This window comes from Enhydra lutris, unplaced genomic scaffold (genome assembly GCF_002288905.1).
Source record: "Enhydra lutris kenyoni isolate GAN:26980312 unplaced genomic scaffold, ASM228890v2 scaffoldscaffold22, whole genome shotgun sequence".
In the NCBI taxonomy this organism is placed as follows: domain Eukaryota; kingdom Metazoa; phylum Chordata; class Mammalia; order Carnivora; family Mustelidae; genus Enhydra; species Enhydra lutris.
In genome coordinates this window covers 4,896,343-4,913,024 of record NW_019154106.1, presented here as the reverse complement: position 1 = coordinate 4,913,024, position 16,682 = coordinate 4,896,343, and the positions used below count along the sequence as shown (strand labels likewise).

Genomic DNA, 16,682 nt, shown 5'->3' with positions numbered 1-16,682 from the left:
GATGGGGCGCCTGTGGGGTGCCTGGGTGGCTCAGGGGGTTAAATCCTCTGCATTCGGCTCAGATCATGATCCCAGGGTCCTGGGATCAAGCCCCGCATCAGGCTCTCTGCAGGGAGCCTGCTTCCCTTCTCTCTCTTCCTGCCTCTCTGCCTACCTGTAATCTCTCTGTCAAATAAATAAATAAAATCTTTAAAAAAAAAAAAAAAAAAAAAGATGGGGCGCCTGGGTGGCTCAGTGGGTTAAAGCCTCTGCCTTCGGCTCAGGTCATGATCTCAGGGTCCTGGGATCGAGTCCCACATGGGGCTCTCTGCTCAGGAGGGAGCCTGCTTCCTCCTCTCTCCCACTGCCTGCCTCTCCACCTACTTATAATCTGTCAAATAAATAAACAAAATCTTAAAAAGAAAAATCAGCCGGCAATGTACCAAGATGATTGGTAGCAAAGGAAATCCCGGTGCTGATGAAGACTGCAGTGGGTCAAAGCAGTGACAACCTTGTCCAATATCTCCTCAATCATAATGGGGGAAATTTGCCTGGGTCCACAGAGATTCTCTGTGACAGAGGCTTCGAAAGATCAGTGATAGCTTCAAAAGGATAAACATCAAGTGACCACGTGACCCACCAGTTCCACTCCTAGACATACACCCGAGAGAACTGGACGATGTCCTCACAAACACTGTACACAAACGTCCATAATAGCCACAACACGGAAAAGCCCAAATGTCCATCAACTGTGGTGTATCACAGAATGGAATATTACTCAACCATAAAGAGGAACAAAGTACCGTATGTGCTACGACACAAATAAACCTTGAAAACATACTAAGTTAAAGGAAGTGGTCACCAAAGTCCACACATACTGTGTGATTCTTTCTACATGAAATGTCCAGAAGATATCAGCTAGATTACTGGTTGTGGGGATCACGGGGAGAGACTGCTAATGGTAAAGGATTTATTTCTGAGTTAATGAAAATGTTCTGAAAAGATGGTGGTGATTATTGTAGAACCCTATAAAAAGACTAAAAATCACTGAACTGAATTTAAAAGGGTGAACTTCATGGTTTCTCAATAAAGCTATCAATTTTCTTTTTGAACCTGATAACCACTCTGCCTTAAGTAGTTAACTGCAGATTGAACATTCATTGATTTATCTGAACCAACCTCGTAACATTAAACCTCTGTGTCTTATTCATGGCGATCGTCATTTGATTAAAATCTGCTCCTAACCATCAAATACTTCTAGGGAAACTGCTAGATCCTAACAGCAATCAAGCCCACAAAAAAAGACTCCTCTGATTTTAGGATCTGGAGAAAGAAACATCACTAAGAGCTTTGGAATGAGAAAAGTCACCCAGTTTCAGGAAACTTCTGCAGGGCTGCACTGCGTTCCCAGCTTCGAACAACCTTTCTTACTCCACTTGGACACGGAGCTTCTCCCCCCATCACTGCTACCAGGGGTCCTTTCCTTTGGTCCTGACCAGGTTCTTCTTTTTTTTTCCTTCCCACCTATCTTTTTGCCACTTTTCCTTCCTCCCTTCAACTTCGAGGCCAGTAAAAGAAGGCTCTCACACACAAAACCCACCACCTTCTCTTCTCCTCCTACCCTCTCGTTGCCAGGGTCCCACAGTCCTGGCACCCAAGGCATTACAAAAACTGTCAAGAGAAACATTTTAAAGTAAAGTCCAGAGAGGGGAGCTCGGCTAACATGCATCTCTCTTGCCCTTTGCCCTCCTCCTATAGACTCATTTCCATTCTGCTAATACTCTCTTGGCTTTTCAAAGTTTTTATTTAATGCTTTAACAGCCATGGCCATCTCCACACAGAAGGGCTTCCACAATGTTGTTGTTGTTTTTTCTTAAGAGTTTATTTATTTATTTGAGAGAGAGCAAGCAAGAGAGAGCATTAACAGGGGTATAGGGAGAGGGAGAAGTAGACTTCCCACTGAGCAGGCAGCTGGACAGGAGGCTCGATCCCAGGATCCTGGAATCATGACCTGAGCCAAAGGCAGATGCTTAACCAACTGAGCCCCCCTGGTGCCCCTGCACAGTGCTCTTTAATGCAGCACCCTAAATTCCACCACTGAGCTGAAAGGCCAAATGCAAAGGCAGGAAAATGAAGGGAATCAGACAGGAAAACTCAGAAGAGATGGCATTTTCAACAGCACCAGGGCAGGAGAAAGTAGTCAAAGTACGAGCATGACTTCAGGCATGAATTGCCTCCTCGCTGATAATACACAACTTACCGACACCCAAGCTTCTTCCCTCACAATCCACACATAAATGGACAAGGGGCAACTCATACACCGTATCTGTCTGCAGTTCTCGTTAGTCACATGGAGTCCCTGAAAAGGTCAGAGACACCTGCAGGATCCTCAGCCTCTCCATGTGACCCTATCCTCGAGGCACACAAATGTCACCCGGTCCTGGACGATAACAGGATGTATGTCTGCCTGGGTTCCTTCCTTCCTTCCTTCCTTCCTTATTTCTTCCTTTTTAAAGATTTGTTTTAGAGGGAGAGCACAAGCAGGAGCAGCAGCAGGAGAGGGAGAATCTCAAACTGATTCCATGCCCAGCATGGAGCCTGACTGCAGGGCTTAATCTCACGACCTGAGATCACAACCTGTGCCAAAACCAAGAGTCACTCAACCGACTGAGCCAGGCAGGTGCCCCTCAAAAAAATTTTAAACAAAATGAACCAAAATAACCTTTGTTTTTTTCAAATGTCTTCTGTAATCACTTCACAAATAAAAGCAATGTTTTTAGGAAGGGAGGGAGCTCACTTGAGCAAACTTCCCAGTTAATCATCAAGTACCTATGACTTATCATCCTAACTAAGACAAGACAATTAGAGATTAACAAATATTCTTGTCGAAAATCTAAAGGCAAGAGTTCATGTATCTACCCAGGTGGTGTCTTCTCTTCTATTCCATAATATACCAGTTTTCAGTTTTAATAAACAAACTGGCAAATACGAACTACTCTCTGAAGCCACTAATAAAATTAGCTCTCTGGGCAGATCTGTAAGACCACACTGTGGCTTGAGTACGGGCATGCCAGTTTGATAAGCACAAATCTCACCCTTTACTTGATTTTATGGGCACGGGAGTGGTTAAAAAAAAAAAAGAAGGAAAATTTTCAGCAAGTTGAGACCCAGTTAATTGAGCCTTTACTGTAAATTTCCTGCCTCAAGTCACAAACAGATAATACTCCAGGACTTGTCTTATCCATTATCAATCTATAATAATAAGGGATAATTTACTTCTTGGTGAATTTTCCAACTGAACTTCAGCTGCAGAGAAAGTGCCAGATTTTTTTCTTCTCCAACTTGCTTTTCTCTGCATGACCTCCACTGTCCCAGATCCTGCAGCACCGTCCTCTCCCACAGGACACTACTGTGTTGGACAGTAAAGCAGCTCAGGGAAATTTACACGTTACTGACCTCCAGGGTAAATCCACAAAAAACTCAAAACCCGCAAAGTGCAAAATAAATCAAGTTCCTCTCCATCTGCTACTAGGTCATCATAATTCAAACGGGTGACTCTGATATGTACCCATTAAGTACAATTTCCAGACTTCACAGCAATGTGGAGATTTTCAAGAAGAAGGAAAAAGGGCATTTCCCTATTACAAGGCATATGAGACAATGCCCCTGACTTCCACAGTGGGTCATCACCATTTAGGACACAGCTGTACTTCGCCTGGGCGGCCAGAGGTGGCAGAAGTGCTCCCCACTGAAACACTGAAAACAAGTCATTTGAAGTGATCCAACCAGAGAGAGAAAGCGAAGTTGGAAAAGCTACCCCACGACTCCTCGGCTTCCTACCGTCCAGCCTGTCAGGTGGGGCAGCACAAGCGCCCGTATACTCCTCCATCCTCCAGCCATAAAGCCACAGGAGCGAGCTGTCCTCTTGGTTCCAGAACACATACAGAGGAAACAACGATCACTTCAGAAAACCTTCCAGACTTTCTACCCACCTTACCAAAAACATCCAATACTACCATCAGCTGTTGGCCATGAAAACGGTCAGTCAATTCTGGTTGCTCTGAGAAGTTCACATAGCTTGTAAATACACTCTGTGTGCAAAAGGCAGCCAAACGGAGGCGATGAGATCATCAAAACCTTCTCAGCCCCAGGAAGAAAGCTGAGTAGTCCAGTAGATGTGACCCGCCTGCACACATCTGCATCAGGAAGCTGGCACACACGGTACAGATCTTGGGCACTTGTGCATGTCACACCAACATACAAGTACGCGGTTTGTGGTGAAGTAGTAGCCGGTGATTTGGCTGAAGAACAAGTTTTAACTACAAGTGAAAGGCAAACATACAGGAGAGAGCTTCTGAGCTAGTCTCTGCATTTGCATCTAGAAGTGGCTTCAATGTTTTCAAGCATTTTTCCTACGGAAAATACTTTAAGATTTTATTTATGTACTTGACAGACAGCACAAGCAGGAGGCGCAGCAGGCAGAGGGAGAGGGAGAAGCACGCTCCCCACTAAGCAGGGAGCCCGATTTGCGGCTCGATCCCAGAACCCTAAGATCAAGGATCATGACCCAAGCCAAAGGCAAACACCCAACCAACTGAACCGGCCAGGCCCCCCAAAAAAATACTTTTTTTTTTTTTTAAGATTTTATTTATTTATTTGACAGAGATCACAAGCAGGCAGAGAGGCAGGCAGAGAGAGAGGGGGAAGCAGGCTCCCTGCCGAGCAGGGAGCCTGATGCGGGGCTCGATCCCAGGACCCTGGGATCACAACCTGATCCAAAGGCAAAAGCTTTAACCCACTGAGCCACCCAGGTGCCCCCAGCAAATACTTTTTTTTAAAGATTTTATTTATTTGACAGAGAGTGAGAGAAAGAGCACAAGCAGGGGGAGCAGCAGGCAGAGGGAGAAGCACACTGGCCTCTGAGCAGGGAGCCCGATGCGGGGCTCTATCCCAGGACCCCGAGATCAGGATCTGAGCCGAAGGCAGAGGCTTAACTCACTGAGCCACCCAGGCGCCCCGTCCAGAACTCTTTCTATCTTGCAAAACTGAAACTGTGCCCATTAAGCACTAACTCTCCACTCTCCCCTCCCCTAGCCCTCAGCCACCCTAGTCTACTCCATCTCTATGAACCTGACCGCACTGCAGATCTCACAGAAGTCAAATCACACAGTTATGGCTTTTTGTGACTTGCAATTATTTCACTTAGCGTTAGTCCTTGAGGTTCACCCGTGCTGTAGAAGGTATCAGAATCTCCTTTTTTAAGATCACCTAATGGTCCACATAAGTGTGACACTTTGTTTACCCATCCATCTCCTACTACATCTGTGTATTCTTCATCATTTAGAAAGACCCACATGGAGGTGCACCAGCTCAATGCTCAGAAATGATAAACCCGAGAACCCACCTGCTCCAGAAAAATCTTTAACAAACATTTTCGTCTGCTAAATCAAGCTGGGAGGTTATCTGGGCTGCAACCAGCCAGCTGTATTCTGCTGAAAACTAAATGAGCCCCTGACAGCTCTGCAGACTGTCCGCCAGTTACATGGTATCAGGCCCAGCATGCAGGAGTCCGGCTCCCTGAGGCTTATGGCACCCCCCAAACTTCGCTTTCTCTAAAGTCAGATGACGCACAGGGGCGGGGGGATCAAACATAACCACTCTCTCAACAGGAAAACGATCCACAAGTCCAAGGACTGGATACACGGAAAATAGAAAGAACAGTGACATACCAAAACAGCCAATGAATTTGGAGCACAAATGAAGTAAGGAGGGGCGCAGATATTTGCAAAATCTCCTTTAACCATCTAAAACTCAACTTGAAACAACCGTGGTTCAGGTTGAGGGCAGGGAGCCAACTCAGTGAAAGGACACCATCAGTGTGTGGTAATCAGGAACAGGTGCCTTAACCTCAAGCCCAGAGACAGAGTTAAGGGAAGAGCCTTTGACCTTGGTGAACGGCTGGCTCCTGCAGACACCTGTGTGGCCCTGGGCCGTTGACCCGATGCCGTCTAAGCCTGCCTTCTCACCATCAAATAATGCAGCGGCATCTAACGCGGGGGTTCTGTGATGATCACACGAGGGCATGTCAGCGGCTCAGCAGCAGCAACTGGAAGCAAAAGCGCACTCGCGGGACTGTGCCAGACGAAGAAGCTGGTCTCCAGTCCTCTATTCCCAGGGCTGCTCCAGCTCAGCACCGCCGACACACCGGGCCCGAGGATTCTTTTTGGAGTTAGAGCAGGAGCTGTCCTTTGAACTGCAGGATGGTAAGCAGTACCCCTTCCCCCCACCCACTGGAGGCCAGCAGTGCCACCACCCAATCGTGACAATCAAAACTGTGTCCGGGCGCTACCAAGTGTTCCTCAGAACAGGTTCCTACAATTCTGCTCCCAAGTCACTATTCTGAGCACCCCTGGAAGGCAGCACGAGTCTGGCCGCTCTGTCACATGGGAGGGTCTTCCATCTGTCAGAGCACAGGGGCTGCTGCCACCTCCTCCATAAAGTGCCCCCCCAGCAAGGCCCCGCTCACATGGACCTCCCAGGCCTCACTTTTTTTTTTTCTTTTAACTGTTTCATTGTAAGTCCCTGGGCTACTGGGACACTCAGCAGAAAACAGTACTGGCCACAGTGAGATGTGTAAATATGTAATGAAAGGCATGGGGGGGGCACCTGGCAAGCTCGCTTGGTAGAGAATGCAACTTTTTTTTTTTTAACATTTTATTTATTCATTTTCCTTTACAAAGAGAGTGCACGTGCATGAGGGGAGGGCCAGAGCGAGAGAATCCCAAGCAGACCCCGCACTGAGCACAGAGCCCAATGTGGGGCTTGATCCCATGACCCCAAGATCATGACCTGAGCGGAAAGCAAGAGTTAAGACATTTAACAAACTGAGCCACCCAGGCGCCCCAAGAATGCAATGCTTGATCACAGGGTTGTGAGTTCAAGCCCCACACTGGGTATACAGCCTGCTTATATACATACATGTATAAAAGACATGGAGAGTACAACTTCATTGTAGATGCAAAACAGACTCATGAAAAGCTAAAGACAAGGGCTGTCCAAGGGCAGGACAAGATTCTCCACTGGGTGATAGAGGATGGTGAGATAGTGGAGGGGTGTGCTGCAGGGAAAAACCCGGAAGGAGAACATGGGCATCAGGAGCAGGACAAGCCAAGAGACCAGACTGAGAATAAAATCCAGGAACTAATTAAGAATTATAGCAAGGTTACAGGATATAAAAGTCATATAAAAGTTAACGTATAGGGACACCTGGGTGGCTCAGTTGGTTAAGTGACTGCCTTTGGCTCAGGTCATGATCCTGGAATCCTGGGATCAAGTCCCACATCGAACTCCCTGCTTGACGGGGAGTCTGCTTCTCCCTCTGATGCTCTCCCTTCTCATGCTCTCTCTCATTCTCTCTCTCTCAAATAAATGAAATCTTTAAAAAAAAAAAAAAAGTTAACATATAAAAGTCAATCATGGGGCACCTGGGTAGCTCAGTTGGTTAAGAGTCTCCAACTCTTGATTTCGGCTCAGGTCATGATCTCTGGGTTGTGAAATTAAGTCCTGTATTGGGCTCCATACTGCGCATGGAGTCTGCTTAAGATTTCTCTCTCCCTCTCCCTCTGTCCCTCCCCACCCTCTCTTAAAAGAAAAAAAAAAAAGTCAATCACTTTCACTTTCCCATATATCAGCAATGAACAAGGAGGAATTAAAATTAAAAACACATTACCATGTACATCAGCAACCAAAAAATGAAACATTTAGGTATAAATGTAACAAAATATGTACAAGATCTATAGGAGGAAAAATACAAAACTCCTATGAAGGATATCAAAGAATAACTAAATAAAATGGAGAGTCCATGTCCATGGATAGGAAGACTCAGCATATCGACAAGATGCTAGTTTTTCCCTATTTGATGTATAGATCCAACACAATCCTAATCAAAATCCTAGCACGTTGTTTTATCAGTATTGACAGACTGACTCTGGAGTTTATACGGAGAGGCAAAACACCCAGAATAACCAACTCAGTATTAAAGGAGAGCAAAGTCAGGACTGACACTACGTGACTTCAAGACTTACCACAACACCAATCAGGACAGTGTGGCATTGGCAAAAAAAAATGGGCAAATGGGAGCACCAGGGTGACTCAGTTGGTTAAGCTACTGCCTTCGGCTCAGGTCATGATCCTAGGGTCCTGGGATCCAGTCCTATGTCGGGTTCCCCCTGTTCAGCAGGGAGCCTGCTTCTCTCTCTCCCTCTGCCTGCCACACCCTCCCTGCTTGCGCTCTGTTTCTCTTTGTATGTTGAATAAATAAATGAAATCTTTGGGGAAAAAAAAAAAAAAAAGAATGGGCAAACAGATCGATTGAACAGAGGGCAGAGCCCAGAAATAGATCCACATAAATACAGTCCACTGATCTTGACAAAGAGCAAAGGCAAGTCAATAGAGAAAGGACAGTCTTAACAAATGGTGCTGGAATGGCTAGACATTCACAGTTAAAAAATGAAATCTGGGCATGTGTGGGTGGCTCAGTTGCATAAGTGTCCGACTTTGGATTGCAGCTCAGATCTTGATCTCAAGGTTGTGAGTTCAAGCCCTGCACTGGGCTTCACCGCTGGGCATGGAGCCTACTTTAAAAAAAAGAAAGAAATCTAGACACAGACCTTACATCCTTCACAAAAGTTAACACAAAACGGATCCTAGACCTAAATGTAAAATGCACAACTACAAACCAGACTGTAACAGGAAGTCATCCAAACAACCTTGCTTGTCGCCGTCAGAGTTTAGATACAACACCAAAGGCACAATCCATGAAAGAAATTATTAATAAGCTGGAATTCATTAAAATTTAAAACTTCTGCACAAAGACACTATTCAAGAAAATAAGGCGACAGCCACAAACTGGAAGAAAATATCTGCAAGGACGCCTGGGTGGCTCAGTCAGTTGAGCATCTGCCTTCAGCTCAGATCATGATCCCGGGGTCCTGGGATCCAGCCAGCATCAGGCTCAGCAGGGAGCCTGCTCCTCCCTCTGCCTGCCGCTCTCCCTGCCTGTGTTCTTACGCTGTCTTCTCTCTCTGGCAAATAAATAAAATCTTTAAAAAAAAATCTTTTAAAATCTTTAAAATAAAATCCAGGGTGCCTGGATGGCTCAGTGGGTTAAAAACTCTGCCTTCGGCTCAGGTCATGATCTCAGGGTCCTGGGATCGAGCCCTACATCGGGCTCTCTGCTCAGCGGGGAGCCTGCTTCCTTCCTCCTCTCTCTCTACCAGCCTCTCTTCCTACTTGTGATCTCTGTCAAATAAATAAATAAAATCTTAAATAAATAAATAAATAAAAATAAAAGAAAAAACTATATCTGCAAAAGACACACGGGGTAAAGGACTATTAGCCCAAAGATATGAGGAACTCTTAAAACTCAACAATAAGAAAATAGACAACATCGGTGCACCTGGGTGGCTCAGTCATTACACATCCGCCTTCCACTCAGGGTCGTGGGATCAAGTCCTGCATTGGGAAGCCTGATTGTTCCTCTCCCCCTCCCCCTGCTTGTATTCCCTCTCTCGCTGTCAAAAAAATTAAAAAAAAAAAAAAAACTAAAAAAAAAAAAAAGAAAATAGACAATTTGACTTAAAAAATGAGCAAAAGATCTAAACACACACGTCACCAAAGAAGATATACAGAAGGCACGTAAGCACATAAGATGATTCTCCACATCTCCACATGTCATTAGGGAATCGCAAATTAAAATGAGATACCAGTGCACACCTATCAGAGTGACCAAAATCCAGAATGCTGGCACCAAATGCTGGTGAGGATGCGGAGCACGGTGAACTCCCGCTCACTGCTGGCGGGAAGGCCGGCCGGTGCAACCGCTCTGGAAGACAGACTGGCCGTGTCTTACAGAACAAAACATGTTTTTACCATACAAGCCAGCTACTGCACACGTTCATATTTACCCAAAGAGTTAAAAACTTACATCCACACAAAAGGCTGCACATGGATGTTTATAGCAGCTTTAGTCATATCTGCTTGGAAGCAACCAAGATGTCCTTCAGTAGGTAAATGGATAAAACCATGGTCCATCTGAATGATGACATGTTACTCAGCACTAAAATGAAATCCACAATCATGATATGGTAAACCATGAAAAGACACAAAGGAGACTTTTAAATGAACACTATTAAGGAAAGAAGCCAATCTGAAAAGACTACACACTTTATGCTTCCAATCACAGGACATCTGAGAAAAGGGGTTGGGTGGAGAGAGGGATAGACAGAGGACAGAGGACCTTTACGGCAGTGAGGCTACTCTGCAGGGTGCTTTAATAGTAGATTCGTGCTATACGTTTTTCCAAACCCACTCAATGTACAACACTGACAGTGAACCTTAATGCAAATTAGGGACTTCTGAGTGATAATGGTATCAGTGTAGGTCATCAACTGTAACCAATGTACAACTCTGGTGTGTGTGTGTGTGTGTGTGTGTGTGTGTGTGTGTGTGTTGGGGGTGGGGGGAGGTATATGGGAACTCTCTGTACTTTCTGGTCAATTTGGCTATGAACCTAAAACTGCCCTAAAAAAATTAAGTTTATTAATTTTTTCTAAATAAGCTCTATGACCAATGTGGGGCTCAAATTCATGACCCTGAGACCCTGAGCTCGAGTCACATGCTCCACCAACTGAGCCAGCCGGGCGCCCCAAGTTTATTAATTTTTTTTTTTTTAAGTAAGGCCATGGGGCACCCAGGTGGCTCAGTGGGTCAAGCCTCTGCCTTCAGCTCAGGTCATGGTCCCAGGGTCCTAGGATCGAGCCGCGCATCGGGCTCTCTGCTCAGCAGGGAGCCTGCTTCCCTGCCTCTCTGCCTACCTCTCCGCCTGCCTCTCTGCCTACTTGTGATCTCCCTCTCTATCAAAAAAATAATTAGGGGCACCTGAGTGGCTCAGTGGGTTAAAGCCTCTGCCTTCTGCTGGGGTCATGATCCCAGGGTCCTGGGATCGAGCCCCACATCGGGCTCTCTGCTCAGCGTGGAGCCTGCTTCCTCCTCTCTCTCTCTCTCTGCCTGCCTCTCTGCCTACTTGAGATCTGTCAAATAAATAAATAAATAAATAAGAAAAAAAAATAATTAAAATCTTTAAAAAAAAAAAAGTAAGGCCACGTGGGGCACCCAGGTGGCTTAGTCAGTTAAGCATCTGCTTTCTGCTCAGGTCATGATCCCAGGGTCCTGGGATCGAGCCGGGTGCTCACTGCGCTCCCTGCTCTGTAGACAGTCTGGTTCTCCCTCTCCCTCTGCGCCTCCCCACCATTAGTGCTCTCACTCCTTCTCTCAAATAAATAAATAAATAAATAAAATATTTTTAAAAGTTAGCAGGGCACCTGGGTGGCTCAGTCAGTTAAGTAGTTAAGCACCTGCCTTCAGCTCAGGTCATGATCCCAGGGTCCTGGGACTAAGCCCACATCAGGCTCCTGCCTCAGCGGGGAGCCTGCTTCTCCCTCTTGGTGCTCCTTGTGTTCTCTCTCATTATCTCTTTCTCTCAAATAAATAAATCAAATAAATAAATAAATAAAATCTTAAAGAAAAAAAGTAAAGCTACTTAAGGGACCAAATTTTCACAGTAAATAGTAAAAACAAAATGTAAATGAAAGTTTATTTATTTTGAAATATGAAACTAGAAGTCATATACAACAGAATTTAGGTTAAAATTCAACTGTGTACATAAAAGGGAAACTAGGGAATTTTGGCATAATTTTATCAAAAACCTTAGTGATGACACCATAAACCACAACTTACTCCCTATCTGACTTTTATTGCATCACTGTGCAAATATACCTGAGGGCTTGGCCAGTCTTTTCAATGACTTCTCTTGTTTTTTTTATGTCTAAATGATTCTACTTGGGAGAGTTCAGAGTATCCTCTTCCCCATCAATTTTCAACTATTAGTGGGTCCGTGGGATATAACGTGTCAACAGATTTGTGTGAAACTTAAAAGCTCTCAAACATTTCTTCCACCAAACTTCATGAAATCTTGCAAAGATCTGCAATTTCATGCCACAGCTGACTGTGACTTACCAACCAGCAACGAGAGTGATAATAACAAACCCTTGATTTGATGGGCCTGCACATCAGCTGTGATGGCTGGGTGTGGGCAGTAATTTTTCTTTCTTTCTTTTTTTGAGAGAGAGAGAGAGAGAGAGACAGTAAGTGTGGGGGGAGGGGGGAATCTTGGGCAGAGTCCATACCCAGTGCAGAGCCCCAAGCAAGGCTCAATCTCACGACCCTGAGATCACCACCTGAGCCAAAATCAAGAGCTAGGCACTTAACCGAGGAGCCACCCAGGCGCCCCAATGTAATGATAATTCTAATCTTTCCCTATACCACCCCTGATTAGAGAGACTCAGGCAAACAATAGTCTGATTAGAAAGACCTGTCGTGGGGCACCTGGGTGGCTCAGAGGGTTAAGCTCTGCCTTCCGCTCAGGTCATGATCTCAGGGTCCTGGGATCGAGCCCATCGGGCTCTCTGCTCAGCGGGGAGCCTGCTTCCTCCTCTCTCTCTGCCTGCCTCTCTGCCTATTGTGATCTCTGTCTGTCAAATAAATAAATAAATAAAGTCTTTAAAAGACCTGTCATCATAGTGAGAGAATAGTGAAGAGTCAATTTTTGTTTTTTTTTATAGATTTTATTTATTTGACAGAAAGATCACAAGTAGGCAGAGAGGCAGGCGGGGCGGGGGGCGGGGGAGCAGGCTCCCTGCTGAGCAGAGAGCCCGATGCGGGGCTCTATCCCAAGACCCCAAGATCATGACCTGAGCCAAAGGCAGAGGCTTTAACCCACTGAGCCAGCCAGGCGCCCCTGAAGGAGGAAGTTTAAAAGCAGACACCAGGCTGCCAAGCAGAGCATAAGAGCACAGACAGGCCTAGAGGCTGAAAGCACAAAGCTCACTCAGGAAATACAGGATCCAGTGTAAGGAGCTCACCGCTTCTCGCTGCTGGTAAAGGCGGGGGGGGGGGGCTTTTTAAACAACAGCAACAAAAAGGAACCGCTCTAGAGGGGAGGTGAGCCCAAGCGTAAAGCAGGCGAACACGTCTGCGTGTTATTCTCCGGTTACAGGAAGCCCGGTGAACTTCAAAACAAAGAGTAACAACATTTGAGGATACCTGACTACAGGACGAGGAACAATCCAGAGGAGGGAACCCAGAGAGCAAGGACGTCCACGGCTCCCGTGACAGGGTCTAAGCAAGGACGCGGACCTGGGCTCCGGCCTCACGATCAGCACCGGGAAGAGACAGCAGGTGTGGGGGCAAAAGCCGCTCACCAGGCCTCAACTGCCACTGCAGGCAGAGGAGGGGTGTCGGGGGGCGGGGTGTGAGCCAGCGGTCCTGGGGCTCTGGCCAGCTGCTGTTACCAACTCAAAGACGGAAAGCAGCAAAAGCATATTCCAGGGTGGGAAGGAGCAAAAGGGTGAAACGTGAGACGGACTCGACGGACTGAGTTGAGGCGGTGACGTCTGACACAGCGCCGGGGTCGGACCAGCACCCCGCCGAATGCTGAGAGATCGTGAACGTCAGTCACACCTAATAGCCGGAGTCCCAGGAAAGGCAACTGCCTGTGGAGGGTCACTAGATGTCAGCCGAGGGGAGCTCTTTTCCCCCTTCTGAACTGCCTCTTTTGCTTTTTAAAAGCTAGGCGTCACCCCTTCCTGTGACCTAAATCACCTCTTTTCTCCCTATTAAATGGATCCCATAACCACACTTTATTCCAGAGAACAGAACTAAGAGGCAATGTTTACCATGCGTCATTTTAAAGGGTCATCCAAACCAAAAAGGAAAGCTTCCAAGACCATTTCTAAGACTACTAATTCTTAGAGAAAAGAAACAAAACACATCTTCGACGCTCTTACCGTGACAGTTTTGCACAAAACACAAAGGTTTAACTGACCAGTGACACTCTCCCAAAAGGGACCAAAGAAAAATGCCTGAAGGCCAGATCCCAGGGTGTCCAAACATCTTCACAGGCAACAGGCAAGAGCACTGGGGTGGGGGGGGGGGGTGGTACCAGAGACCTCCTAGGTCAGCAAACAGCCACTGACCTCCAGCCCCTCCAGGTTTTTCATTTTACAGACGCGCGGTACCACCGCCTAGGATGCGCTCCATCGTTCTTTTCACTGAGAATCTTCAGGCCTAACTAAACGTGATCGTTTTGGAGAGTTCCATGAAAAAAAAAAAAAAAAAAATTCATCAGGCAGCTGCGAGATTACCTGAACACCCCTGTTTCTGATCCCTACCTTCCGACTCTCACTGTTCATAGCAAATCTGCACGAGGGGCCGGCGGCACAGCAGGGAAGTGAGGCTCCGTTATTCTGCCGCATCTGCAGCTCTGCTGGGAGACTGGGCACGGAAGAGGAATCGAATGACCCCAGCTGGACTTGGGGATTATCAGTGGCAGCCGGCCAGTGTCTAACGCGACGCTCCACCGGGCCAACCAGTTAAAAGAAAAGCAGCAGAGAAAGAACCGCATTTCTAAAGGTCTAAATGGAAGGACACACACACACACTGTGAAATGGTTATCTCCGGGCGCAGAGCGGCAACAGAAACCACGGGAGTCTTTTCCTGCTCAGTCTGAAGACGTGCACACATCCATTTCTTGTCTTTCAAATTTGACTAAATATTTTTAGCTTTAAAAAAAAAAAAAAAAAAGGAAAGGAAGAAAAGAGGGGGAAAATCTTTCTCCCCCGGTGCTAACTTTTGGAGCCACACCTCCTAACACAGCCCTAGGGCTGGACAGAGCTGGCTGGGATGAGCAAATGTCACCCCCGGCCACGAACAAACGACTCTTTCAGAGCGGGGAGAAAAGCAAACCACGGACTCCAGGAGCGAGAAGCAAAGTTACGAGAGGTGACTCTCTTTGTGAAGCCAATCACGACAGCCCTCCGCACCGAAGGCCCTCAAACCGCGAAGGGACTTCCCAAATTCTGAAGCGTCTGGACAAAACGCACTCGGGGAGTCCACGGCATTGTTCTGCCCGCAGGAGACCCGTTTTCCCCCGCAGCCGCTCTTCTGTCCCGCAGCGCCTTCTGGAAGGTCCTGGGAGGCCGCGGGCCCCTGTCGCGGAATCCGCGGGGATCTCACGCGGGGCGGGAGGGGGTCTCCAGCCCCCCAGCACGGCCCGCAGGCCCCGCCTCCGGCCCCGCCCCCGCCCGGCCAGCGTCACCTGACCCGGTAGCGGCTCCCCGCTCCCACCCCGGAGCGGCGCCGCCACCGACCTGATGACACTGATGTGGAACTGGTCCTCGCGAAGGCCGCGCCAGGCACCGGGCAGGAACTCCTTGCACCACAGATAGGCCCGGCGCCGCGTCCGAGGTTCGGGCTGCTCGTCGGCCGGCGGCGGCGGCGGGGGTAGCGGCAGCGGCGGCGGCGGCGGCGGCGGCAGCGCGAGCGGCGGCTGCGGGCTGCCCAGCTGCTTGGGCTCGCGGTCGCTGGCGGCGTCGCGCTGCTGCCCCACGCCGGGCGCCGGGGCCGTGCTGCCGCCGCCGCAGCTCAGCAGCAGCCCGAGCGGCGAGGGCTCCGCCTCGCCCCCGTTGCAGAACTTGGTCTTCATGCCGGGCAGGCGGCCGAGGAGGCGCGGGCGGCCGCAGCGCGAGAGCGAGGCTCAGGGTCCGGCCGGGCGCCCTCCTCAGGGAGGCCGGGCGCGGAGGCGGCTCGGCGGCTCGCGGACGGGCCGGCCGAGCGCGGTCGCGGCGGTTGGGGGCGCGCCGGGCGGACGCGGGGCGGCGGCGCGGAGGGAGCGGGCGGCGGGCAGCGGCGGCGGCGGCGCTCGGCTGGTCCTGCTCTCCGCGGCGCTCGCTCCTATACCGCCGCGGCACGAGGAGCGCCGCTCGCGTCACAGCCCGCCCTCGAGCTCGCCGCGGATTGGCTGCCGCCCGCCGGCCCGGCGCATCACAACCGCCACCGCCCTCGCCACGCCACCTTCCTATTGGCTGCGGCGCCGCCCCCCGCCCCGGGCGCTGACGGCGCGGGGGCCGGGCCCGGCGCGGGGGGCGGGGCCGGGGCCGGCGCGGGGGGCGGGGCCGGGGCCGGCGCGGGGGGCGGGGCCGGCGCGGGGGGCGGGGCGTCGGGCCGGAGCCGGGGGTCGAGGGGTTGGAAGGCAGCGAGGGAGGCGCGGGGCGGTTCTAGAGCGTTGCGCGGGCGAGCGGGGCCGGCCCCCGAGCCTCGAGCATCTAGGGCTTGGCTTTGCCAGCCGAAAGCTTGCTTGGACCCCCCGGGGGCCCTAGGACATCAGAGGCCGGGGCCTGGCACGGGGCAGACAGGAAGCTGGTGCCTGGAAGCTGGCTTCTCTTTCCGCACGACCTTGGGGCGAGGCACCTCCTTCTACAGCTCCGGGGTTGTATTTTGATAACATTTCCCCGCGGCGGCTGAGCTGCTCGGGAGGCGCGACCACGCTCCGTCCATCCCAGAGCCGGAGGAGTTACGATCCCAGAGTCGGAAACCGGGGCCCGAGAGAGGGCGGAGGCGACTAGTTCGAGGCTGCACAGGTGACCCCGCCCTCTGAGGCCACCGGCGGCCTCAGTTTCCCTGTCCTTGGTGCTGAGGACGCCGGGGCCCAGAGGCTCCCGGCCCGCGGGGCAGCTACCGCCGCGCGGAACCCTGGCCAAAGGTGAATAACACGCGGCTGCTGGCTCTGTGGGTGCGCCCCACCCACC

General features: G+C 49.6%; 1 protein-coding gene across 2 annotated transcripts in view; it reads right to left on the bottom strand.

The window, feature by feature from the left end:
• LOC111149619 (choline kinase alpha) overlaps positions 1-15,705 on the bottom strand; it is a 60,741-nt gene extending 45,036 nt beyond the window's left edge. Inside the window, exon 1 of one of the 2 annotated variants that reach the window (XM_022506779.1) lies at positions 15,246-15,705. In XM_022506779.1, coding sequence (XP_022362487.1) covers positions 15,246-15,580 — 335 coding nt within the window. In that variant the 5' untranslated portion in view covers positions 15,581-15,705. The remainder of the gene's footprint in view (positions 1-15,245) is intronic. The other variant, XM_022506780.1, reaches the window with a different exon arrangement.
• Between the last annotated feature and the right edge of the window lie 977 nt (positions 15,706-16,682).